This window comes from Gastrolobium bilobum, unplaced genomic scaffold (assembly GCF_033153095.1).
Source record: "Gastrolobium bilobum isolate Gb01-03AN ecotype WA unplaced genomic scaffold, APGP_CSIRO_Gbil_v1 utg6530, whole genome shotgun sequence".
Taxonomy (NCBI): Eukaryota; Viridiplantae; Streptophyta; class Magnoliopsida; order Fabales; family Fabaceae; genus Gastrolobium; species Gastrolobium bilobum.
Genome location: NW_026896603.1, coordinates 83,325 through 111,323, shown reverse-complemented (window position 1 = coordinate 111,323; position 27,999 = coordinate 83,325). Strand labels below are relative to the sequence as shown.

Here is a 27,999-nt window from a genome sequence, read left to right as displayed (position 1 = left end):
AATCACTGTTTTTCACATTGATGTAATTATGCCAATGCTTTATCCCTTTAGTAAACAGGAAATTTTTCCAAAGCTTACAGATTTTTTCCAATCTTAGTACAAAATGGGTGCACAGTTCAACGAAGAACTAATCTTATGGCTTGCACAAGTTGCGGATCAAATCATTATCCCATATATCTATCTTTTTTACATATTTTCAAAAAGGCTTGGTAAGCATGCTTGTAGTGACTTAACAATCTATAGAAACGCAGGTCGCAGAGAGGGTTGAACTGTCTACTTTGCTCACAAATGGGTTTATTTTGACCCAAATAAGAGAGAAGATAGAGGCCAGCAACACTGACCACAGAACAACAATGGTTGGGGTGCGGTTTTGGCGTCCCATGAGACCCTTGAGGAATGGATAGAGATGAAAAATCACCCAGAAGGCAAAGAACACCTTACCAAAGAGTGGTCCCCAAGACTCATATCCTCCATTAAGTGCATCAGAAAATCCAGCAACAACACCAACAATGTTAACTATGATAAGTGTTGTTGGAGGAATCAAGAGAGTGGTCCACTTGATAATATAAAGTTCACCAAACTCGCTGTCCTCAGCAGCCTTGGCAGTGACAGTAAAGTTGGTATCAACACCAGCCAACATCTTAAGAAATCCTTGGAAGACAGCAAATAGATGGGCTGAAACACCTCCAATCACCCAGAACTGCTCATTACGCCACAAATCTTCAATGCTAACACCACTCCAACGCAGCTCAAGCACACTGGTCACTATGATGGAGAGGAAAAGTCCAAGAAAGAGAACACTTGCAAGGTTGGAAAGCTGTATCAAATTGTAAAGAACAACATGATGTAAGGCACTAGTATAAACTGTTATATACTGATCTGTTGCTCTAAATAGTTTTCTTTGGTTGAATGGTTAAAAATCATTTATGTTTCATAGGAAAATTGGCGGGTAATGCATGGAAATTAAACTAGATTAATAACATTTCTCTCTCTCTTATTTATGTAAGTGGTTAAATTGACACATGAAGAAATTACCGTTGGAATGATAAATTTTCCTGTGAGAAGGCAAATTGCTGGCAAAGTACAATAAGCAACAAGAGGAAGGGATGTAAATGGGTAGACAATGGTGTTTATATAAGCCATTCTCTGCAACCATTTGAGACGGCCTCCTGCGAATCCATACCAGAGGGGGCAGTGTCTACTTAGGAAAATTTCAACTGATCCAAGTGCCCATCGAAGGACTTGGTGCAACCTATCAGACAGGTTGATAGGTGCTGACCCTTTGAATGCAGGCCTCAAGGGCATGCAGTAAATTGACCTCCATCCTCGGCACTGCATCTTGAAACCGGTTAAGATATCCTCAGTGACTGAACCATAAATCCAACCAATCTGGAAAAAACAAGAAGATATTTTAATTAATTAATCAATAAAGAAACAATAGATTAACTAAGTGAAAAATGATGCGTCTAGGTTGAATGGAATTTTAATTGGTAGAGGTATGGTAACGAAAATATCACTGGAAAAGAGAAAAGGAAACTAACAATATGAAGATGCACTTTATACAAGAACATTAACATTTAAGTCAAACCTCTTTTCCCCAATCAGTCTTCTCTTCATATCCACAGCTAATTACATGAATGGCCTCCTTGATCAGCATCGAGGGATCTGCAGATTCAGGCGCCCCTCCGTTCTCCAGTAGTGTAGATTCAATGAAAACAGTAGACAAGCCAAAAGTTTTTTCAAAGCTCATTTGTGAAATCAACATTGACCTCTCATGCTCATCGTAATCTACAAGAAGAAAAGAAACCAGAAGAATATTACACTTAGAAGATTCTGCTGTATGATTCTCTAAAACTGATTGACAACATTAAATGGGCTTACTGTCAATCTCCCTTAGATTATAAATGGCTGCATCAAGTTCTTCCCTCTTTGCATCTCTATAAACCTGCGAGACATCTTTGGTGGACTTCTTTGAGGGGCAGCAACAGCATGATGAAGATCTTGGTAAATTGGGCATAGAAGGTGGGCTATAGCCATAAAGTGCTTGTCGATTGAAAACACATCCAGTCCCCACATATACAGGTCCTTGAATGCCATCAAGTCCTTTCATGTTAACCTGAAATGAATATTAAAAGACCATTAAATAGGGATGAGGATTGGAAACTACTGTAAGAGTTGTGACCATGATTTTAATTTCAAGGTTGTTAAATAGTTGCTGCATTGCATGCATGCAATATATATATATATATATATATATATATATATATATATATATATATATATATATATATATTGGTGAATATACATAAATCACTTTATTAATATTGTGTTAACAATATTAATACATCTTGACATAGAAACAGATGAAATGCAAAGAAATTGGACTCTTGATCACAAAACAGAGAAAAGCAAAGCCTTTTCGGCTCGTGACTAGGAAGAGCATTTCTGCAAATACTTGTTTGATAAGTTAAATTTTCTACCACATAAGGAGATAAGATGACCATTTTCTGTTGAGTATATAAGTGGTAAAACTCTTTGCTTTACTATAAACTTACATCAAAGAAAACTGTGTTACGATTGGCATATCGATCACTACGATCAATACCATCAAATCTTTGGGGGAACTGCACATAACACACATCTCTACCAACTTGTGGATCCATGAGAAAACACATTGCTTCACGAACAGCCTTGCTGTTGTTAACATAATGATCACAGTCAAGATTGAGAATGAAAGGGGCATTTGTGAGAACTGCTGACACCCTCACCTGCAAAAATCCATACAAATATCAAGCAGTATATCTTAATGACCTTATTTGAAATATTATTGAGGTGTCTATACGTACCAGCGCATTTTCAGCACCAGCTTTCTTGTGATGTTGGTAACCTGGTCTTTTCTCTCTGGAAACATAAACCAGCCTTGGAAGTTCATTTCCCTCTATGTCACGGGCACCGGTGTGTCCGAGGAAAACCTGGAAATGGTGAACAGAAATTTTGCTTGAAAATACAGATTTTGCTAAATTGTGAGGCAGCATATGAAAAGTATATAAAAGTATAACTTGCACTTGTACCAATGATTGTAAAAAGAACTAGTCAATCTTATGAACATAAAAGTTTTCCAGTTTAAAAAAATAAATAAAAAAATTTCCACACAGAACCACTCAAAGTACTTTATACAGTATTCTTTATGCCTATCATTATCAACATTGAGAGTTGACTACATACAGAAGTAATGGATATACCTGAATCATGCCTGGGTGATCACGTGAGTTATTTCCTGGCCAAGGTGTTCCATCTTGCATACTCCATCCTTCTTCAGGAGTTTTCTGAGCCTTAGACACCAAGGCATTAACTCGTACTTTATACTCTTCATAGTCTCTCTGTGACAGAATTGAAAGGTTATCATGAAAAGGTTGCTCTAAGATACTCAATTTGGAAAAATAGGGTGTGCATGGCAACCATTCTGTTCCCTGGCACTGTTTCTGAAAAGAAACAATTCTTTTCTATTTCTGTGCCTTGGAACAATTTTTGAGAAAAAAAAATGTGTATGTTTTATTTTTATTCCTAGAATGAGAATTGCATTTGATAACACAACAAATAATAAAATATAAAATTATTCCTATTAAGCATAAATTTTTTTCGGATCATCACTTTCCTTTTCATATGGTGTGGCGGCGGCGGCGGTTGTAGTAGTGGCGTTGTGGTGGTGGTGGTGGTGGTGGCGGTAGCGGTGGTGTCATGGCGGTGGTGGTGGTGGAGGTGATGGCATGGTGGTGGCAATAGTGGTGGCGGCGGTGGCAATAGTGGTGATGGCATGGTAGCAGCGGCAGCGACGGTGGTAATGGTGGTGGTAGTGGTGTGGTGGTGGTGACGGTAGTAGCTACGGCGATGGTAATGGTGATGGTGGCGGTGATAGTAGTGGTGATGGCGATGATGGTGATGGTGGTGGTGACAGCAGTGGCCGCAACGATGGTAGTGATAATGGTGGCGATGGTGGTGGCAGTAGTGGTGGTGATGGTGACGACATGGTGGTGGTGGCAATAACGTGATAATGGCAGTGGTGGTAATGGTGGCATAGTGGCAGTGGCGACGGTAGTGGTGGTGGTGGTGGTGACGGCGACGATGGTGATGGTGATGATGATGACATGGTGGTGGCGGTGGCGGTGGTGTAGTGGTGGCGGTGGCAGTGGCATGTTAATGGTAGTGGTGGCGGCGGCGGTGGTGGTAATGATAGTGGTGATGGTGGTGGTAAGGTAACAATACTGTCTACGACGATGGTGATGGAGATGACATGGTGGTGATGGTGGCGGTGGTTGCGGCAGCGGCGATGACGGTAATAGTGATAGCGTGGTGGTGGTGGTGGTGGTAATGGCAATGACTACGATGATGGTGGTGGTGATAATGGTGGTGGCGGTGGTGGTAATGACAGTGGTGGTGACGTGGAGGTGGTGGTGGTGGTGATGGTAGCGGTGGTCGTGTCGGGATGGTGGTACCAGTGGTGGTGATGGTAGTGGTGAAGAGTAATTGAGAAAGATAAGTGTTTCTCATTCTGTGCCCAGAATCAAAAAAGCAGAAATTTTTTGATTCTTTTTTCTGTTCCCCAACACAAAAAATAAACCGGTTCATCCCGGGAACAAAAAAATAAACCGATTTTACCAAATGAGTTTCCTATCCATTTCTATTCCCGGGAACAGAAATTAAAAAAAAAATTGATTCCGGGAAGGTTGTCACGCACACCCATAAAGTGGTGAATATAGTAGATCAGATATATTTAAATATCAAAGGTGTTATTTTTTTGAAATCCAAGAATGGATAAGATAAGAAATGAAGATATTCGATGAAAGGTAGGAATAGCATGAGTGATTGAAAAGATAGAGAATATAGATTGAGGTGGTTTAAACACATAATGCGAAGACCCTAGATGCTCTTGTAAGACAAAAGTTTATTACCAAGAGTTTGACATAAAGAGAGGAAGCGGAGGTCTTAAACTTACTTGGAGGAAGGTAGTAAAACAAGTCTTAATGAAATGAGATATAGATTGGCGAACGATGTGTCTTAGAATGGATTGGAGAATAGCTATTAACGTTGTGGAGGGTTAGACTCGTTTTTTTGCTGTGCGTTTTTTTTCCTATATTCCAAATAGTCCTTTTTAGTCATGTTCCCCTATATTTCCCTGTATTTCTTTATTTACTTCTCCTTTTTTCTCTTCTTTTCTTTTATTTCTCTTTTTTCCTTTCTATTTTTCTTCTCTTGTTTATTTATTTATTGTAATTTCTTTTTTCATTTTTCTCTTTTGTATTTTTCTCTTATTCATTTTTACTTTCTTTTCTTTTCTTTTTAATTGTTTATTTCTTTTTTAATTTCTAGTGTCATTTATATATTTTTTAAAAAAAACTTTATCTTCTCTTATTTTTTCCTGAATCTTTTCATATTTTTTATTTGGGTTCATCTGAATCCAACTATTTTGGGATAAATGTGCTCTTGATGTGGAATTTTTTATTTTTTATTTTTGTAGAGGAAGCTTTAGATGCTTACCTTCATTGCTCTACGTTCCTTCACAAAAGAAGGTTGCACTTTGTCCTTCAGGTAGTCAATCTTCTGAGAGAAGTAAAACTCAGGTGCTCTTGGTTCAATTGAATACTTTTTGCAAAACGGCACCCACTTCCTTGCAAAGTCAGCTGTCTCCACAAGAGATTCAAATGTGAGCATTGCAGCTCCATCATCTGACACATAACAGGATACTTTATCCACTGGGTAGTCAACCGCAAGGATAGAAAGCACTGTATTCGCTGTGATCAATGGTGGTTCTTTCAAAGGATCAACTGTACTGACAAAGAAATCAACAGCAGCAAGCCCAGAGGGTTCACCCTCTCTTTCAAACCTGGCATGGCATTATAGAAATGAGCATCAGCATCCAAAGTACAGGCTCAGTATCAACTCTCACATTTAATTTAAATATTACTTCACTATATGGACTTAATTTCGATTCACAGTAAAGCATCCACTATGTTCTAATCATATATTGCAATATCACTAAAGTGTTTGACTTGTTAGGTAACTGTTACACTAGTCAAAATCCTTCAATGGTATGAAAAAACATGATTGTATCATACGGTAAAACTTTTTTACCTTGACAGTAGATCAAAATTAAACTCTTAATATATATTATGCATTATTTCATATTTATAGATTACCTTTGACAAGTCCCAACAGGGAAAGAAACAGAAACTGAACCATACCTGTTCTACAATATGATTTTTGAGTTCAAATCATCCTTAAAGCACAAGGCACGAGGCATCTAAATATTTTACAACTTTGTGCATTTACCTTGCGGACAGGTTCTCAATAAAAGTTTGCCTATTGACGGGACACCATTTGGGGAACTGATCTAACACCCAGGAAAATGCAAACCAGATCTCACAGATGATAGAAGTCAACCACAGACCAAAAGCACTATCAACTGGATTTGTAACTCGATAATGGAAGAAAAAACCCAAGATTATCAGTCGGATGATTATCACAGTTCTGTATGGTGCAAGTTTGGTTTTTGATATTGGAACAATTACTGAAAGTGGCTCAGCAGCAGCCTGAGCCTCTGTGGGCCTGCAAAACATATCACCATGTGAATTATTAAATAAATGTATGTTAAAAAATTTCATCACATATTTAAGATCAATGAGCATTACCAACAGAGGTCATAAATGCATGAACTATATTCAGAATCAAATCGATTGTCTTGCTGGTACAACCAGATTGTTTATACCAATTCAATGAACAATCAACAATCAACAATTAATAAAAGTAAATCATATATTTTTGATTAAATAATTAGTAAACATACATTTTCAGTGCACATAAAGACCAAAGTTAAGGTTAAAGTGATCTCGGGCCATCAGCTTGTGATAGTTGAAATAGTAAAAATTTGTCTTTGATTGATTCTTCATCCCTCGTTAGGAGGATGAAATGTTTATATTCAGATTTCAGCTTATAACTACCAGACAGTATCACCTTGGAAAATGTAAGAATTGTCACAGGATTTGTAAATTAATCAATCTTTTGTTTTTGTGTCAGATACCATGCATCAAATCAAATAGCTCTACCTCAACCTCACCTCAATCTACCCCTTGAGCTATCCACAAGGGGCATATTTATTCTATAACTTCTCTTAATGCTAACCTAGTTAAGGTTTGAAAATTATTGGTAACTCGAAAAACTGCTATTTTAACATACATTACATACATTTTATTGTCCACTTTTGAAATTTATTTAATTTCTCATTGAACTCACTGTATTTCTTCCATCTGCTGCTCGGGTGGAATTGAGGCCTCATTTTCAGCCTTAGGTTCAGCCTTTTTCTTCTTGTTCTTTTTATCCTTCCCCTTCCAGCTTTCCACTCTATTTTTCCAGATTGGATTCCCAGATTCATCATTTAATTCTACAAGAAAAACCATATTGTGATGATCAATGATTACTTCTAAGGAAATTGTACTAGAAAATGTGTGATCCGAATTCTTCCTCAAATATTTACCACTATCAACTGTGGACACTGTACTGACATGTCTAGCATGGAGTCCAACATCCTACAAAATTCAACGTATGGTTGTAAGTGCAAAGTATTCCAAAATAATACAGATAATAACTTCAGATTTCCTGTTTTCACTCAAAATTATTGTTGTTCCTATGTAGTACTTGTACATCTAATAATTGCTGGTAATTCATTACCTGAGAGTTACTGAGCTGGGAAGCCAGTGTGGATTGATTTTCGTGAACCTTCATATCATCATCATCTTCATCCTTTGTTCTCTCTATGAAATATATAAAAGGAAACATGCCTTAGGATATTTCACCAAGAAAGACATGTATTGAACGAGTAAAGCAGCCACTTTTTGAAATATTTTTACTGAAGTGAATGAAAAAAGAATAAAGGAAAAAAACAGTTCTTTAAAAGGATGAACAGATAAACTAAACAGTGTTAAGATTTTCTTTGCCTCCCTCTAACAAATTAAACTAGTAGTCTATTACTTTGCTGAATGACTCTTTAAATGCAAGAGTGTAATTAGCCTCCTAAGATCATCAGTCTCAAATAACCATAGCATGAAGATTTAAATGAGGAGTATAAAACAAACGAGTTACAAATCTACATATTAAACAGACAAAAATTATAAATTTTTACGTGGAAATATAATGTACACAATAAAGGGTTACCTTCATAGGGAGAGCCACATCTCAAGCAGACCCTATGGTCCTCATTGATTTCATGCTCAAAACAAGCCTTGCAAATTGGGAAATTGCACTGGAGACAAGCCACAAACACCTCCCCATTATCATTAAGGCCCACTTGTTCCCCACATGTGTTGCAGAGGGGAACACCAGAGTGCATCATTTTTGGTTTTGCACCACCTTCTATCCAAGGGCCAAAATGTCAGTATATCTCTCTGACCCTTTGCTTCTCAATCTATGTTCATATGGGTTTTATATGAAAGAGCATAAACCCATTGGGAGGATGGAGAAAGCAATTTTGTAATAGTATTAAGGGTGAAAAGGGTGTGCAGGGTGGTGGTGGTGGTGGTGGGTTGTTTTTTGAAGGTTGGGGGGTTGGTGTCATAATTTCAGTGGCACACAAAGTCATCAGCAGAGACAGAGAGAGATGATCAGCAACGTCTGTTGTTTTTGGTGAAGGGAACAATACTTCAATTTATTGCGGGAAGTGTAAGAAAGGCTTCAGTTGACAGTTGCGCAGGGTACATCTTTAACCAGCAACTCCTCGCAGAAAATAGCTCAATTTTAAAAATTATATATTGCTTTAGTAAAAAAATGTTGGAATTGAAATTAGCTTAAACTATGATCTTTTGACAAATAGTCCTAACTCCTAAGTGACTTCAATTTTAGCAGTTAAACTACTTAAACTTTCAATTTTAACAATTAACTACTATGTCACTTATTTTTCATGTATTGAAAGTTTAAGCGAATTAATTATTAAAATTGAAACCAAAAGAGCCGTTTATCATATATCGAAAATTTACCAAGCTAAATTACAAAAACAAAAATCACGAGCTATTTGTTAAATGAGTAAAGCTTAAAGAACAACTTATTTTAATTAAAGCTTCTCCAAGTGGATGATATTAATACATTCACTCCCAAACGACGTTGTTTTGGGTTGAAAAATTAAAAAATTAAAATGAGAAAGATTATTATAATCCTGAAATAAACTATATTTACAACAAAAAAAACCCTTGAATTCCACCTCAAAATGACGTCATTTTGGACTCAATATAGATAATTTATCTAGATTGACGATAAAAAAATGAACACTTTATATATATAACAAATCATATTTACAATTTCCCCCCTTATTATCTCTTATAATTAATTCGTTATCATTAAATCAAAATTAAATTAACGACTCTTATTTAATATTATTTTATAATATTAATTTAATTTTGATTTAAAAATCAAAAAATAATTATAAGAAAAAGGAAATAGTAAAATTAACTTCCTTCTGACTTTATAAATATATGATTCATGCCATCCTTTTGGCGCATCATGTGATAGTACATTCCTCTTTTATAAATAAACCTGTTTTTGTTTCTCAAAGTGATCATATTGCAATAATAATTGAATATGGCAATTTTATAGTAATGTCTAATATTTTAATTTTAGAGAACTTAGATAAACGATCATTTTCGTAATTCATTGTGAATTACTTGTTTTGGCTTTAATTTTATCCAAGCTGAGTTCACGGATAATTACATTATTAAATATCCTAGCTACAGGACTCAACTGAAAATGATACTTACTTTTCAATCTCAAAGCTGTACATCAATTGGTTTGTTTGTTGCTAGCAATAAATATGATCTATTCTATGTTGCTCGAACGTCAGATCATGCTATTTACACATCGAATACACCATTTCTCCTGCAAATTAAGGAAACCAGAAACGATATTGGCTCATCATTTCCCGTGACATAAAATGCTTTTCTACACATGAATTTAGTCATTTGTAGGATCCACATGCATAACGGCTTTCTTCAGCAGAAATTGGATCAATCGCAATACACATATATTACAATGGAGTAAATCTTACATCACTAAAATAATATGAAAATATCAGGGTTCATTTTCAGTACATATTCCACTTTAACAATTATTCGAATATGATAAACTTAAACATATATACAAACACAAATGAATTTGCACAATGAGGACAAGAAAGAGAAGAAAAAAGAAGAAGCTTTACTTCTAACAGAGACATTAAACATTTACAAATAAATAGTTTTGACCTCCGAAAACTAGCCTCAACAAAACAAGGGAGATATGAAACAGAGGTGAACAAAATAACATAAAAGATTGAAAAAGAACAAGTAAACATGGCATGAATCAAACCATGTGAATGAGCAAGTATAGGTCATTGAATCAGTGAGAAAACCCCAAAGCAAGAATCTGAGCAGGTATACGTATACCTATACTAAAACCTGTGTCTTTAGGCTCTTTCCTGTCAGGGAGCATGATCTTCAGAGTAAGTGCAACATAAATACAAAATATCATTCTTGCTTGGGATTGCTTTCCAGGAATACTCATTCCTAGAACCTCAGTCATCCAGCTTTAAACTATGTTATAGAATAGACCTTTACTACATTAGATGTGTCACACACAACAAGGTTGTCTGTATCAGCTGGGGTGCTACACAGCCAATTGACCTGCCAAATAAAGTGTATAAATAAATGCATAATAGATATACTTGAAAGAAGCAGAACAAGTAACCAACATCCAAAAGTTCCAATGAAATTGTAAAACAAAACTAACCTTTTGGGGTACACTGATGTTCAAATGTAGGATATCATTGTTGGCGTCACTTAATCCAGCATCAGGATAACTGGACCAATTCCACAGCTTCACTGACTTATCATTTCCTCCGGATATAATGAATTTACCCCTTTCCCCAAACAATGAAAATGCCCTGTTTTACCATATGAGTTAGGGGAGAAGTGAATTTCGTCTAACAGTTACTAAGTGGCAGATAAGGAATTGACTTACAGGCCAGAAACAGCTGAAGTATGGCCACCCAAAGTGTAATCCAAATGCAATCTCCTTTTTCCATTTTGATCTGCATCCGCATTGCTAGTTGAACTACCATCTTTTGATCTTGATTGTGATCCTTTTCGCGAATTCGAAGATCCTTTAGACCTTATAGCAGCAATTTCTGATTCAATATTAATCACATTAATTACTCCATCACCCCTTGCAACGGCACATATCTTGTCTAATTTATCTAGCATGTCAACTTCTGGAACAGCTATTGTATGGATAAAAGCAGGATTGAGACACTGGCCAGCAATGTTACTACTCATATCAAATATACCTGCAGTGAAGAAAGGACAGCAATAGTGACTTGAGTAGTTTTTCATTCCATTCTTTTGAATATTATTTTTCCATCATTTTATCTTTATTATATATTACTCTTATAATTTTTAAGTGTATGTATGTATATGTATGTATGCACAAGTAAAGAAAAGAAAAAGCCATCATCTAAAATTCAACTATGAAAACAAAATTAGCAAAGGATCATTAATGTACATTGCATTAAGTACCAGCAACTAGTTCAGTTATTATCTATGTACAATCAAGTATGCCTCTAGTATACATACGAAATTTCCAGACTTCAGAGAGAACTTTTTTTGTTTCTTCAAAATCCTAACTGGTTGTGACTTCTCTACGGTCACTAGTCAGTAGTCACCAACCAGCATTTTCATGTTTTACTACATTGGTAAAATATTTACAAATGGCATAAGCTCTCATCTTTATCTGCTGGAAAATCATGGTCAAGCATAACTATGGTTGAAAAAGCCTTTGAAAAGATTTAAAAACAAACATTATACTAGAAGATTTCTTTTGCTACATGCGCTCAACAAAATAAGTAGAGACGTGAGGACTTATGTCATTATTGCCAATGTCAAATGACAAAAATGAAAGGCTCTAATTTAGATAATTCAAATCATCTCATGCAAAACTCAATAAAGTCAGAGATTTCAGAAAAAAATATACCAAAATCTGCTAATTTGTGTGGGCGCCCTTTGGAGAAGTCCCACAACACAAGCGTTGAATCAAGACCTCCACTAATTACTGGGAAAGAAAAAAAATTAGGAGACAACTTTCTATAAATATGGAAGCAAGTTCGTAGAGGACTAGCATGAAACTTATACAAATGCATAGGGCAGTAACTTTAAAACCTTAACCAATTTTTTTTCCAAAATTTGTTTATAAATAGAAACTTATGCTCTTACAAATTCTTTTGGTTAATACATCCAACTCATAATTATTAGGTCTATATGTATATTGGTAGAACTTCCCTAAATATTATTTTCGAAATCTTTTAATCACGAGTGGCTTACATCTCTTGTGTATGCACGTGTATTATACTATTATTAAGTGCACAAATAAGTTTGAGGTGACACAATACACAAACTTAAACTATTATCAGCAAATTAAAAACATTTACAACAGAAATCCAAATCAACTCAAAAAAGATGTCTACATGTGATATTTTTTAAAATAAACTGGCCATGTCTCAATAGAAACATGAAAATCAACCTAACTCAGGAATTATTAGTACTTTACTTTTTTTTTTGTAATCATTATTAGTACTTTACTTTCTCTGCTTAGAAGTGAATGATTATTTTGTGTTCTTCATTGACATTATAATACAATAACCTGCGACAATGACAGAAGCAATAACAAAGCCAGGTGTTATAGTCAGTTTGCTACAATCAATGGTTATAACATGGGCATTTCAATTTATGTGAGATGGCCTCTGTTTAAATACAGAAAGCCTCATAAGATTTCTATTCTACAATCAACAAAAAAATGTTGCAGTATGAAAAAGACCCCCCAGTAACAGTAATTTACAAAACACAAAATAAGGGAAATAGATGAAGAAATTGATATTCGTATTCCTGAAAATGGTCTCAACAGTACATGGATCTAAGAAAAGAGATACAAGACTTGACTAGTAGAACAGTGTCAGAGAAATTACAAGAAACAGAAAATGGAAAGCAGCTTCATAGAGCAATTGGAGAGGCTCTACACTCTCCCAACCCAAGTTCCAGCCAAGACTCTAGATAATTCCTTCAAGATCTTCCTCCCTCTACTTAACCACCTCTGCCAGCCTTTCTTGCCCCCAAGTGAATTCTGTTGACCCATTCTAGAATATTCCTGGCCAACCGGTTACTAGCTGACTCAGCATTAGGTAGGATAACAAGATCCCTTGTAATGCATTCTACGGTACCCTTAATCTTGTGTGGGTCTCACAGTAACATCTATGCCAGTTTCTTTCTTCATTTAAAGTTTTTTTAATGACATTTGTATCTTAGTTTGCTAAACATATCACTCAATATGTGTATGCACACATTTATAACAGCCATTAGGCTTGAATAGACTTTTCACTGTACTTCCTACGAATTCCAATTTAGAAACAACTGGTAATTATAGCACTAGAGCATGCTCATGTACTATTGTCAAGCAGTTTAATGGCTCATGCACATAATAGAGCGAAAGCATTAGTATGTAGAGTTTTTTGGTCTTTGACCGAGGTCACCACACATGCATTTTTATGAGACCAACGCCTCAAGTACTGTCATGAGTTGCGACCAAGTGACCCCCCCCCCCCCTTTCCAAACAATTTCCTTCTGCAGGGTTAGTTGGTATGTACTGTTTGATATAAAATTTTCTGTCTCTTTCCAATAGGACAATGGGTATTCCAACACAATGGGAAGTTGCAAAGATGACTTACACAAGTCTACTCCAGACATAACAGTCAAATCATAGTCATTGAAAACCCTAAATTGTACTATGAGGGGAAAGGGGAAAGAGAGAGAGAGATTCATATGGGAAAAATAAGCATGACAATATTTAACTACCTTCCCAAGATCTCCAAGGAAGGAACTGCACAGTGCTACAAATCTACAACATAAGGTCAAGGTGAAAAAAAAATATCCAGACATCAAATCAAATATTAATTATAGAATAACATAATAATAGGAGGGGAAATTTTTTTTAAAAAAAAGGTGAAAGGATGAAATATGAAATATTAGTGGCTGACATGAAACTCCTGATCTACATAATTAGCAGCCAAGTAGTGAAGCAAGGCTAAAAAGTATGAAGGATACACTTGTATGACCAGATCGTAGGGTTTTATACAGGCATTGCTGGTGAATGTCAATTATCTGTCAAAGAAATTTTCAATCAAAAACGAAGAAAATGAAAATGTAGGATACTTATATTAACTTGGCTTTTCTAAAATTAAAAGAAATGGGAAAATTACAAGTTCATTCAAAACAATGAATAATATATCACATTACACAGGAAAAGGCACAAGTCAGTTTTTAAATCATAAATTACAAAATCTGTATGTTTCCATATTTTGTGGCATGTATTGAAGCTGTTAGAATACAATACGGCCTTATGGTTTCTTAGAGAGAATAGATCAATATTACAAGGCAGTTAGAAAACTTCGTTAATGTCACCAAAGGAAATAATGAGATGCATCCAAGAAATTTATGATGTCCAAAGGAAAGTCACCACCCCAGCAATCAAAGTAATGATCTAGGAAAGCTTAAGGTTTATATCATATCAGCAAGTATAAGATATTAGGAGGACCAATTATAATATCAAGGACTAATTACCCCTACAGCTTAAGGTATTTGGAGAAGGCTCATGAATGACTTTATGTTAGCACACCTACTATTGCCAAGATGGACCATGGAAATAGAAGGAAAGGAAGGAGAAGCATGTAATCAACACCCCATATGAGCAGAGGAAAAAAGGTGACTCCAAGCAACCACCTACACACGTAGCAATGTAGTGGGAGGGAAAAAAGACAATCTGTTAGGGGAAACAAGGACAAAAAGGAGAAAAAGGCAGGAAAGAAGTGAGTGAGGAAATAGAGGAGAGACCAGGCACTCTCAAACTGCCAGGATTATCTGCATATTTTTCTTTCTTTCTATCAGTGTATTTTCTTCTGTTTTGCGCATCAGAGACTCCGTTGATCTTGATATTACTCATATATCGGATCATAGTAGGAGATAACTAGCTATTTCTATCCTATTTTTCTTGTTATTCTGGTCCAGTTCCTATCACTTTATATCTCAAAGTCTCTAACCAACCATTTCATGCACATATTTAAGAGCCATTTGGGCTCAAAGTGTGGACAATGCACATATCTAGCTTTATCTTCTACTGAAATTTAACTTTATTTTATGAAGAATGGACCAGTAAGGATTGAACTCAACCATTTAGTCATAGAGACTCTCATAGTAGTCAAAAGCCACGCCATTTGAGCTTCGCGAAGCTTCGCCGCAACCATTCTCGCCACGCCGCACCAGATCGCAATAGCGGTCGTTGCGGCCACATTTGCGGCCAAATCTCGCCGCAAAAGTTCCTTTTTATGGTTTTAACCCTAACCCACTCTTCCTTTCTGCCTCTCTGTTGTGTGTGTCTCTTCTGCCTCTCATGCTCTCTTTATCCCGCTCGTTTCTTCCCTTCTCTACTTCTCTCTTATAGTATTGAAGTTCAATGCGGAAGCCATGAACGAAGAAGCAAAGCTTTGAGTGAGAGAAAGAGAGAGAAAGAGAGAGAGCAGATAACGGAGAAAAAGTGATAAAATAGTAATAGAGAGAGAGAGAGAATAGATGAAGGAGAAAAAGAGAAACTGTGAGAGAGAACGGATGAAAAAGAAAAAGAGAGAAAGTGAGAAAGAAAGGCTATGATTGATTACTGAACTAAAAAACAGTTTTTTAGTTTTCAGAACAAAAAAATAAAAAAACTCGTTTGCTAAGGCCTGTTTTGTAAAAAAAAAATTAAAAACTGTAACTTTTTTTTTGTTTTTAGAATCAAATTTAGAGAACATGTCTGAGTTATTTTTGTTTTCTGTCTTAGTTTTTAACTTTCAAAACAAAAAAAAACATAGAAAACAACTGTTTTCATAATTATTCTACAAAACAGTTTTAAAAACAAAAAAACCAAAACACAATCAAACAGACCCAAAGAGATTCTGTTCTATCTTCATTCAAAGAAAAGAAAAGTACATTTGTCAGAAAAGTGATTCACAAGTCACGATAACCATGTAACCTGGTTACAGTAACAGAGGGTAAAACTATTTTTGTACCCCAAAAAAAAAAAGAATGCATCATTAAAACTAAGGTAAAACAGTAAAGTATTATTTGTATTTTTTTAGGTGTTATTATTTTTTTAATAATTTATTGTTACATATATATATATATATATATATATATATATATATATATATATAATTTTTTTTTTAATATATATATTTTTTCCGCTATTTCCGCAACCCGCAATAATGCTATAGCGGTTTTGAGGGTTGGCCGCATCATGCCGCAATCCGCATTTGATAACTATGGAGACTCTAATACCATACGAAGGACCAATTATCCCAAAAGCTTAAGCTAAAAAGGAGCAAGCTCATAAATGGCTTTTATATCTCTAATGCATTAAAAGTGGAAAGGATATATTCATGAAAGCTGATAAATAAGATATTACAGAACAGAAAGTTACAAAGCAAGAGATGATTGAATATGACGCATACCTTCACCTCACCACTATCATCTGCAGCAGCAAGGAATGAGGACTTTGAGTTGCATGCAACCTGAAAAACCAGACACATAATTGTATTATAATAATATTTTTTAACAAATGAAGCACACCTCCTACATGGAAAGCATCAGTTGATATTACAACAGAATGGAGGAACGTGCAAGCAACTTTAAATTCACGTATAGTACCGTAGCCTAATTTAACAATTTCAATATCCCGTGTTGGTCAAAAAAGCCACACAACCATACTTAATATTTCTGTTTAAAACCACCAGAGACTAAAAACAGATTTCATAACAAAATCTCAGACAAAACAGCTAAGACACCATAGGTATCTCAGACCATGCCAACTCCACCGTTCAACTCCTGGCTGAGCCCTAGTCAAACCCTAAGACCCACTGCCTGAAGGCAGGGTGCCTTAAGAGGGTGCTAGAAAATTAGCAATATGTTACACTATTAGCACTTGCTCAACTGTAATTATGCTGATTAGCTAGTGATTAGGATATAAGTTAGCTACTGATTATTAGGCCATAAGTCAGCTTCTATTTAATTCCTAATTACCCCCTTGATCGCTCCATTGATTGGTTGTAATAAAGCTATAAATAAGAGATCAAATGTGCAGCCAACACACACAATTTCTCTCAAACATTCTCTCTTTCAACATAATTCACTAATTTCTCAATCATTTAAATCTCTGTGGAAAGAACGTCCCAATTTAAGGCTTGATTTTAAATAGAATACAAGTGACTAATGGAAAAACTATGCAGAATAGCGAGAACAAATAGGAAAGGAAAAGCCACTGAAAAAGAAGCATTCCCTATTTGTGACATTGTCCATCAACTTGAGTTATGCTAGCATTTACTGACAGTAACTAAACAGCAGTAACATTCAACAAGATCTAGTAAACGCATAACATTATATTTGAATACAAGTCCTACTATCTACCTGGTTTATCTCCTCTTTGTTATAATTATAATTCTCCAATGGCTCCCATTTGGTGGTGGCCTTCAAAACAGAACATAATATACAAAGGATCAGTATAATAATTAATAATCTATCCAAAGAGCCTAAATAACTAAGATGGAACAAGAATCAATCAAAACTAATAAAATATGCATACATATCCAGATATCCTTAAGATGAAAATAAATTATGTAATAAATGCGATGCCACACACACATCGAAGAGAGGATAAGGAATCCTCCTTAACATAAGAACAAAAACAAAAGGAGAGGTGTCTTGTAAAAGGAAATAGAAAGCACTGAAATCAATCATCTTTGGAGCCCATAAAATGCTTACCAGGCGCACATCGAAACACTTGATTTCCTTTCCTGAGGAGACATAAATCTTATCTTCCCTGTCTGATTCAAGTGACAATTGTTTGCAAAAGTTGTAAGTATAATCATCTACTAAATGAAATTGGATGTCTCCAATGCATAAAAACAGCGATGGAATTCCATAAGATAATCTCTCTTTTTTATTGAAGAATAAATTTATTAAGATGAAAAGAAAAAATTACAAAGAGAAGAGAGGATAAGGAATCCTCCTTAACATAAGAACAAAAACAAAACACACACAAAAAAAAGACAAGACAGACAGAGAAAATCAATTGAGCAAAACTGCCAATCCCTCAACATATCTGTTGGGGAAACCCCATGCAAAAAGGTCATGTGCTTTACACGAATAAGGAATCATGAGGTCTTTCTAAATAAAGAGTTTTCTATGGTACTTTTTGTTGTGTTACCCCTTGCACTAATGACCATTGGATTCTGCATTGAGATTCATTCAACAATCTGTTAGTTCTCAGAGAATGAACACAGAAAAAATCGGAACAAACTCAAATTTTATTGAACTCTCTCTTATCCAGAACAATAACCAGAGAAGAAAAATGAAATACAATGCACAAAGTGAAAAATCACACCAATTGACTCTATCACTCTCCAGCAAGGTGGTTGAATCGTGTATCGTTTGGCTATTTCTTAGTATAGTGTATTGTGAATTGTATCAAATCATAAGATTCAGAAGCATAATAAAAAATAATTTAAAAATATATAATATCATATAAATTGTATTCTAAGCCTCCAATTTCTCTCCTTGTCTGAACTGTAGCTCTTAGAAAACTTCTCTAAGAGACTATGTTTTCCTATGCGCAAGTCTCTGTTTTTTCAAATTTGTATCAATTTTTTTATTTTTTTTTGAAGATTGAAGAGATTTGTATTAATTTGAATATTTGTTTGATTGTTTCCCTAATTTATAGTGACTTTCCAGATTCATTTTCGAATTTGAATCACAAATCATATTTCTATTTCCTTTCCAGTGATTTTTCATATTTTTTTTAATTGAAAATCATAAATCTTGGTTTGCTTTTCGAATCCTAAATTGTGATATGATATACGATTCGATACTAAATCGTACAATACAACAATTCACGGTCTGATACAAGAAAAATTCCGAAACAGGCAACCAATTCGTATTGTTCTACTTCTGTATTGTATCATATCGTATAATACGTATTGTGCATAGTGCGATACTAACAACTATGCTCTAAGGTGTTCGAGATACCTGGCTTTCCTCTACTCTCCTTATTCTATTTTTTCCTACCCTGCCTCTCGACTTCCTTCCTGTATTAATTCTAGTACCAAATAACTAACTAAACCTTATCTTTATCTCTTATATATTCTCTCTCTCTATAAACTAATATTTACCTTTTACCTATTCTCTGATCGGTAACTAATTTTAACTAATTCAGTCTCTTTCGCGACAAATAATTCAGTTTTTTCATTTGTTCTCATCCTTCCTTACATAGGATAAGATCCCTTGTTCTTGTGTCTAGTGTACACTTTATGAATCGGTGTCCTAACACAATTATCCAATGATCAATCATAATCCTAACTGGGCAGCGGTATCAAAATAAAGAGCTACCATAGAATTGCTGAAATAAGAATATCAAAATATAATTTATACCGTAAGTGATTCTTACAATAAGTTACTAGCAGCCATCAAGATTCAAAATGCATTTCGTCGGTATTTGTTAAAGTGGATTGTTCACCAATCGGAAGAGAACCAACTACTAGAGGCAGATCAAGTAGATCCAAAAGCCGACCAATCGCATTTAGAGAATGAGTCCTATGTTATTGTTTCTCTAGCCACAAAAACCTTGTGTGTCCATCCACACTCTGAAAATAAGATCATCATCGTTACGTGCAGTGGGAAGCAGCAGCACAACTGATATACAACTGTGATGATTGGGTCAGGTGGCATGTGCAACACAAAGGTGCAAGAGCAACTATTCCGAAAAATAGTTACGCCAAGTCGCATAGATAATTTTAATTGATTGATGAGGCCAACACAACACACATGGAAGGCAGAACAATTCATCTTTGATCCCGATGGAAGCGCAACTCAATCTCGAGAACAAGGTTGTTTCAAAGGGCGAAGGAATATAGCAAGTTCCATAACCAAGCTAATAGAATTCAAATTATGTTTTCTCAATTTGTTTAGTTTATGTTTATCTTGATTAGTTTAGTTTATCTTAACAAGTTTGGTTTATTGTATCTTTTTAGTAGTATTAGTTATCTTATTTCAAATTATGTTATTAGGTAGTATACTTTATCTATTAGAATATGTAAGTGGCTATAAAATAGATAGCCCACCAATCACAAGATTAATCAATGAGTTAAGCAATTATAGCCTTCCTTCCAATTATCTCTTCTCTCTTATCCTCTCCCTTATTCCTCATTTAACTTCTCTTTCTCTCTCTTCAAATCTTCTCATTTTCCCCTAATTCTCCCCTTCTAATTTCTATTGCTACAACTAACATCACGTAGTTTAATAAGAAAAATAGAGTATTCATGGAAAATTTTACACCACTCAGATGAGTTAATGTGCTAATACTTAACACATTTACACCACTTAATAACTTCCTATAAAATGTAATTTTTATTGATCCAACCAATGAATTATAACTACCCATCATGTTGATCATCTCATAAATTATGAAAAATAAATATCAATAATAATATCATCAAATAGTTCACATTTTCATATATTCTAAAAGTATATTACATTAATCTTGATGCATATCAATATAGTAAGAAACATTTTTGGACTAATGTGAAATTTAATGGGTATGATTTATATGATAAGGACTTTCAATCTAACAGTGGATTTTGCAAGAAAACTGTGAAAACTCTATGTTTTATTCATTTATTACTAATGGAATGAGTTTTACAACATATAACAAAAGCATAAGGGTAAAAAAGGAAAGAACCTAAGTACCATATGTAAAACAATAAGAAAGCAATATGAGTTAAACCTATAACACCTAATTACATGAATTTCCCACACTCCCCCTTAAGTTGGGAGGTAAATATTGATCATTCTTAACTTGTCTATTAAGTTATCAAAAACTGATGTGTAGACTTTTAGTAAGAATGTATGCAGTTTGCTCTTTGGTAGGGATATATGACATCACACACTCTCATCATCCAATTTCTCCTTGATGAAATGGCGATCAATTTCCACATATTTTGTTATGTCATGATGAACATGATTTTGAGCAATATTATTGCTGCTTTGTTATCACAACATAGCCTTAACCAGACTCCCTCACAAACTCCATGAGCTAGTGCTCGAAATTCTGCTACAGCACTACTACTTGCAACCACTGTTTGCTTCTTTCTTCTCCGAGTTACTAACTTTCCCCAAACATAGGAGCAATAGCCTGAGATTGATTTTCTGTCTACCGATGAACCTGCCCAATCTGCATCAGTGTAAATTTCAATCATCCTATTATATCCTTCTTTGAAGAACAATCCCCTTCCTGGTGTACTCTTGAAATACCTTAGGACTCTATAAATTGCACCAAGATGTTTATCTTTGGGTGAATGCATAAAGTGGCTAACCAAGCTTAATGCAAAAGCAATGTCAGGTCGAGTATGGGACAAATAGATTAATTTTCCAATTAATCTCTGATATTGCTGCTTGTCTACCTCTTTCTCATCTTCAATACCCAACTTAATGTTGGGTTCCATAGGTGTTTCAACTGGTTTGCATCCTAGCATACCTATCTCCTGAAGAAAATTTAAGATGTATTTTTTTTTAGAGTGTGATCCCTGTCTTGCTCCGGGCTACTTCCATGCCAAGGAAATACCTTAGGATTCCAAGGTCTTTCAGTTCAAACTGACCTGCTAGATATTCCTTTAAGGAATCTAAAACTCACAGTCATCACCAGTAATGATTATGTCATCCACATAGAATATAAGAATGGAAACCTTTCCATTCTTAAAATGTTTGTGGAAGAGTATATGATCAGCTTGGGCCTGAAAGAAGCCCTTCCTCTTGACCGCTTGGGTGAATTTATCGAACCATTCTCTAGGAGATTGTTTGAGCCCATAGAGAGACTTCTTTAAATTACACACCAAGTCAGCTCCTTTTTCGAAAATAGGTGGAGGATCCATATAAACTTCTTCATATAGGTCAGCATTCAAAAAGTTATTCTTCACATCCAATTGTTGTTAGGGCCAATCAATATTAGCAGCTAACGATGGTAAGACTCTAATAGTGTTGAGTTTGGCAATAGGATCAAATGTTTTTTGATAATCTATTCCATATGTTTGAGTGCACCTCTTTGCATTTAGTCTGGCCTTATATCTATTGATGTTGCCATTTGCATTGAATTTTATGATGTACACCCACTTGCAACCCACTGGTTACTTTCCTCTTGGTAATTCCAAGACATCCCATATGTTATTTCTTTCCAAAGCATCCATTTCTTCAATGACAGCCAACCTCTAATTTGGATCATCAAGGGCTTCTTGAATATTTTTTGGAATCTTCATACTATCCAAGACAGGGTTGAAGGCACAAAAACATGGAGATAATATATCATAGGAGACATACTAAGAGATAGAATATGAAGTACAAGACCTGGTTTCTTTCCTGAGAGCAATTCGCAAATGTAAATCCTCATAGGCATGCCAGGTTAGAACCAGGTTGTTGGAACTAGAAGCCAAAGTGGAATCCTGGCAGTGCAAGGAGTCTAGATTATTTACATTTTGAGGAGGTTGTCTCCTACTACAAACCAGCAATTGTTTACGCTGATTATTGTCTCCACCTTTTTCCAACCGCTCATCTTTCCCTATTTCCAATTGTGGTGAGTTCTATGATGAAAGGATGGATAAAGGAAGAGGTAAAATTGTGGGTTCCCATGACTGGTCTTCATCTAGAAACTCCCCCTGAAAAAAAGGTCGAGAAAAGAAAGATCGAGTCTCAAAGAAACTGACATCCACAGAGTAAAAAAAAACCTTTGGAGAGATGGGGAATAACATTTATATCCTTTTTAAGTAGGAGAGTATCCAATGAAGACACACTCGTGAGATTTAGGATCAAGTTTAGATCGTTGGTGTGATGGAACATGGACAAACACAACACATCCACATAATTTTGGAGGAAGTGAAGATATAGAGCTAAGAGATGGATAGGTCTTAAAAAGACTAGATAGCGGAGAAAGAAACTGAAGGACACGGGAAGGCATCCAGTTGATGAGGTAAAAGGCAGTTAGAACGACTTACTCCCACAAATATTTATGGACATTTATGGTAAACATAAGAGCACGAGCAACTTCAAAAAGGTGCCTATTCTTTCTCTCTGCTACCTCATTCTATTGAGGAGTATCAGGACATGAACTCTGATGAGGGATGCCATGATGAAACAAGTATTCTCCAAGGACGGAATTAAAATATTCTTTACCATTGTTCGTCCGAAGAATTTTTATGTAGGTGCCACATTGGTTTTCAACCATGGCATGAAATTTTTTGAAATCTTGTACATATCAGACTTTTCTTTGAGAATATAGACCCAACACACTCGAGAATGGTCATCAATGAATGTTATCTCGAGTCCAAAAAATTTTTACACGAGATGAACCCACACTAAACAAAAGTAAAAGGGGAGAATTCTTTATATTTCCTAATGGGATATGATACACGAGAGTGTTTTGCTAATTGACAGATGTTACAAGAAAAAACACTAAGTTTTTCATTCATAAAAACATTTGGTAACAAATTTTGAAGATAATGAAAATTTAGGTGGCCTAACATACGGTGACACAACCTTACATCATCACCATAATTGGAAACAAAAAAAGGACCATTTTCAAGAAAAGCAGCTTGATTCTCCACATGATCATATCCCTAAAAAATGTAAAAGTCTTTTTTCTTCTTTAGCACTGTCAATCATCCTCTCCAATTCCTGTTCCTGAAAAACACAATCATGCACCGAAAATTTAGCAACACAATTAAGCTCTGTTGTCATCTTATTAACAGAAATGATATTGCATGCTAAATTAGGGACATGTAGGACAGAGTTTAACACAATCTTCTTGGAGAGTTTAATTGACCTTTTCCTAGCAATTTGGGAAAAACTTTCATCCGATATTTTGACCCGAGAGTTCCCATAACATGGATTATAGGAATAAAACAAGGGTTCATCTAATCTCATGTTACATGAGAGAAGATATCTTATGTTGTAGAGACACATGTGGTGGGGCCTACTATTTACAAAAAAAGGAAGAAAAAAAAAGTGTCACGGTTTTCGATGGGTATATAGGAGATAAATTACTCTTATGTTGCATAAGAGTAGTTTTTCCCATAAAACAATATTGGATTACCTATCATGTGATCAAAGGCCCCGGAGTCAAGTATCCAATGAGTACTACCATCAACATGAAACACAGTACCTTGTTTAGCCACATTGCTAGATGGAACACTGGGTTAAGGACTAGTAGACGTATTTAGAAGCCTTTGAAGTTGATCAAACTGAGCCTTGCTAGGAAAACACCACTTGAATCACCTGGGGCTCGGTCGTCCTCTGTCTTGTCTTCAACCAAGGCATGATAGCCACGACTCTTGTTTTTCCCTTTAGGCTTCCAACTTGCTAGCTTTCCATAAATATCCCAACAAGTGTCACGAGTATGACCCTCTTTATTGCAGTGAGTACACCGTGGTCTACCTGTCCGTTTCTAATCTCTAGAGGCACGATCAGGGTTGCCCTTGACAGCTAAGGCAGACACGTCAGCAATCTTCTTCACATCCAAAGACGATTCCTCCCCTAACATGACATGCCTCCTACTAGCTTCCCTTCGAACTTCAGCAAAGGCGTCATCAAGAGAGGGAAATGGTCGCTATCCTAGAACACATCCTCTAACCTCATCAAGGTCTCGATTAAGGAAGCTAAGAACTCATAAAGTCTCTCCTTCGCCAAGTGTTTCTGAAACTTGATGTCAGTTGCCAAGCCTCCAAGATTAGTCTCATAGTGGAGATCAAGTTCATGCCACAAATTTTGCAGTTTAGTATAGTATTCAGTGACAGACATGCCTCCTTGATGCAACTTTTTTAGTTTATTCTTGATCTCAAAAGACTTGAGAGGTATTTTCTAGGTCCGAATAATTCTTTTTTACAGCATGCCAAATCTCCTTAGCTGTCTTAAGGAATAAATAAGTGTGGCTAATTTGAGGTTCCATAGACTTAGTCAGCCAAGCCATGACAATAGAGTTGTCGATCTCCCAATCTTCATATTTTGGATCATTTTCACGAGGTTCTTTAGTCTTTCCCGTGAGATAACCCATCTTTCCCCTTCCTCTAATAACCAATTGGACTTATTGAGACCATTGGAGGAAGTTTTTTTCCATTCAACTTGTGATTAGTTATCTGAATGGACTGATTTTCACCATATACCTGCGAGTTGGGAGCTGAAGACGTAGCGGTAGAGCCGGTGGAGGAAGCCATGAGACAAGATAAAATTAATGCATATAACAAAATTAAAATTAACGCATTAATCATCCAACAGCTAACAAGACAAAAAATTGTCCATTGACTCAACCATTTGTGATGTTTCCTCAAAATGAATGAAAAGCAACCTAGGTCTCACACCAAGAACAAAAAATTCATGACAAAATTAAGTAGTAGTTAGCCATCACCCTTGGGTAATTACATATATAATAAGAGTTCGAAACAAAGATTCAGCATGCGGTAGCTAAATTAAAACCAATGGTTAAAATACAAAAGAACAGACCTGACTTGAAACTCAAGGAGGGAATGGGTTCGACGCTGACATCCATCCTGAGTCGCGGCACATCATTGCATCGCAAGTCAAACCAGCAAACGCGACCATCCTTTTTTTTTTTTTTTGGAACAGATACAATTAGAAACAGATAGTTAAGTTAAATTTCCGAAAGCAAGAAGACGAGTCTAGACTTTGTTGAAATTTAGCATCATATCATAAATGATAATAACATAGCAGGTGAAATGAAAGGAAGTATTGTTGAACCGTGAACCCCAGCGAAATAAGAGAGAGAGAGAGAGAGAGAGAGAGAGAGATAAGTTAGAAAGGAGCGCTCACATCGCCGGAAGTGACGATGAGGTGAGGGCGGTCACGTGAGGCAATGCAGCAGGAAGTGCTGTCCTCGTGACCTCTGAGTCGTCGAGGCTTAAGCTTAGCCTCCTCTTCTGCCATCATCGATTCTCAAAAAAACTCTGAACTCTAACCCTAAATTCGCTGAATGAATATATACCATAGAAAAATAATAGATTGTACAAGCAAGGTGAACTGCGCAAAGCCGCACTGACACGAGGCACAGGGAATGGAAGGGGAAGTCTCTAGCTCTCTCTATTTCAAATTTTGTCCCTATTTTATATTTTGAAAATAGATTTCTTGACGGAGGAAGAATATAATTACCACAAAAAATATTTATCATTTTTATAACTAACTTAATTATCGTTGATTTTCATCAATCTAATGGTTATATTTATTTAGAAATTATTGAGTTGTACTTATTAATTAATTATTAATAAATATAACCGTTAGATTGACAGAAATCAACGGTGATTAAATTTGTTATAAATGTGATAAATATTTTTAGTAGTAAGTATATCATGTCCCTTATTTATATTTATTTTCATTTTTTCTTATCACCTCTTATTACTAATTTTATTATTATTGAATCAAAATTAAATCAACGACTTTTATTTAATGTTACTTTTCAATTGTTGATTTAACAATAATAAAATTAATAATATGAAGTGATAACATAAATAATAATAACTATAATTTTTCCCTTTATTTTAATAGTTATGTGGAAAATTATAATTATAATCTATGGTAATAATTTTGTAAATATCTATTTTAATTTTTCTTTTCTTTTTTTTATTATTATTGATTTACCTTTGTTTAATTATAGTTCTCACACTACTATATCATGTTAAGTAAGATATAAAATGATTCACTCCATCGTGCAAATAGATTCTCTCATATTAAATTTTCAAATGAATTGAAGTATTGAACCACTTGGTCACATGAAATTTTTATGTTTATCTTTTTTTTTCATTAATAATAATTAATCCTCGTATATTTAATAAATGTGTCTATCTCTAGTGTTAATGATGATATCATGTGAAATTTTAACATAAAAAAATTTACTCCATAAACAATTTGAGAAGAGAAACAAATTAACGTATAATTTGGAAAGGGGAGCAAATGATTTTCTTTAAATATGGAGAAAATAGTCGATCAATCTTATTTCCTGTTTCCTTTTCGTTTTTCAATATTTAGTTTTACCTAATTACTATCTCACTTTTTTTTTTCTACATCCATTCATAAGTGAGTTGATTCATTAGGAGCCTAATAAAATCACTCCGTCAAACATATCTTCGGCTCTTTTATTAAAAATTAAAAAAAAAATTAAGATTCAGGTGTCAATAATCATAAAAGGTTAAGAAAAAAATAAAACTAGGTGCATTATTTTATTTTAAATTTTAGCCGAGATATATTGAATCTTCAAGATATTTTCCACCTCGTCAAGTTCAATAATTGAATATTTAAGTCTTATAATAATAATAACAACTTACTTAGGTTTTCCCAGGTTGAATAATAAAAATAAGGAAAAAAATATTTTTCATTTTAAAAAATATAATTTTATTTTATTTTAAAAGAAATTATCATGTTTTGCTACATATTTATAAGAAAAATATTTTTCTTGCCATAGGAAATAAAATTATCTCCAACAATTCTAAAATTACACCATTGTGGGAATTGAAAAGACTAATAAAGGATATTTTAATAATTTTATTTGTTTCTTTGTTATATGAATTTTTTTTTTTTAGTAAACTCAGGGTGTCCCTATGTAACGCCTTGTCTGCAGCCGGTTAATTAACATTCATATGATATCAAGCGCAGCACATTTTAACTTATTAAATGCGGAAACTTGTGGTTAACTTTTTTCTTTTTCCTTACGTATTGCAATCATATCTACTCTTTTTACATTTCGCAAACGACATTCTGTCTGTTTTTCGGACTATTGGGATTAATTCTCATCCTAGAATTTTTCACATGATTA

At 34.9% G+C, this 27,999-nt stretch overlaps 2 protein-coding genes across 4 annotated transcripts; both read right to left on the bottom strand.

Moving 5' to 3' along the window:
• Nucleotides 1-23: 23 nt before the first annotated feature.
• On the bottom strand, nucleotides 24-10,598 carry LOC133300853 (cellulose synthase A catalytic subunit 8 [UDP-forming]-like). Its single transcript, XM_061500441.1, has 14 exons — nucleotides 10,461-10,598; nucleotides 8,206-9,915; nucleotides 7,723-7,805; nucleotides 7,529-7,580; nucleotides 7,288-7,435; nucleotides 6,328-6,603; nucleotides 5,536-5,881; nucleotides 3,243-3,380; nucleotides 2,847-2,972; nucleotides 2,556-2,768; nucleotides 1,882-2,116; nucleotides 1,589-1,788; nucleotides 1,036-1,389; nucleotides 24-817 (listed from the first exon to the last, which is right to left on the bottom strand). The coding sequence occupies exons 2-14, from the start codon at nucleotides 8,381-8,383 to the stop codon at nucleotides 230-232; spliced, it is 2,937 nt and encodes a 978-aa protein (XP_061356425.1). The 5' UTR covers nucleotides 8,384-9,915; nucleotides 10,461-10,598; the 3' UTR covers nucleotides 24-229.
• On the bottom strand, nucleotides 10,560-26,255 carry LOC133300854 (uncharacterized). 3 transcript variants are annotated; one of them, XM_061500443.1, is made up of 11 exons: nucleotides 26,007-26,255; nucleotides 25,676-25,779; nucleotides 17,907-17,964; nucleotides 17,553-17,612; nucleotides 16,601-16,660; nucleotides 14,163-14,219; nucleotides 13,914-13,956; nucleotides 12,043-12,120; nucleotides 11,035-11,359; nucleotides 10,804-10,957; nucleotides 10,560-10,697 (listed from the first exon to the last, which is right to left on the bottom strand). In XM_061500443.1, exons 1-11 carry the CDS (start codon nucleotides 26,121-26,123, stop codon nucleotides 10,608-10,610), a joined length of 1,146 nt encoding a protein of 381 aa, XP_061356427.1. In that variant the 5' UTR covers nucleotides 26,124-26,255; the 3' UTR covers nucleotides 10,560-10,607. The 3 variants fall into 3 exon arrangements, with proteins under 3 accessions (XP_061356427.1, XP_061356426.1, XP_061356428.1); XM_061500442.1 differs by having other exon boundaries at nucleotides 17,907-17,968; nucleotides 25,680-25,779; XM_061500444.1 differs by having other exon boundaries at nucleotides 11,035-11,200; nucleotides 17,907-17,968; nucleotides 25,680-25,779.
• Nucleotides 26,256-27,999: the final 1,744 nt, after the last annotated feature.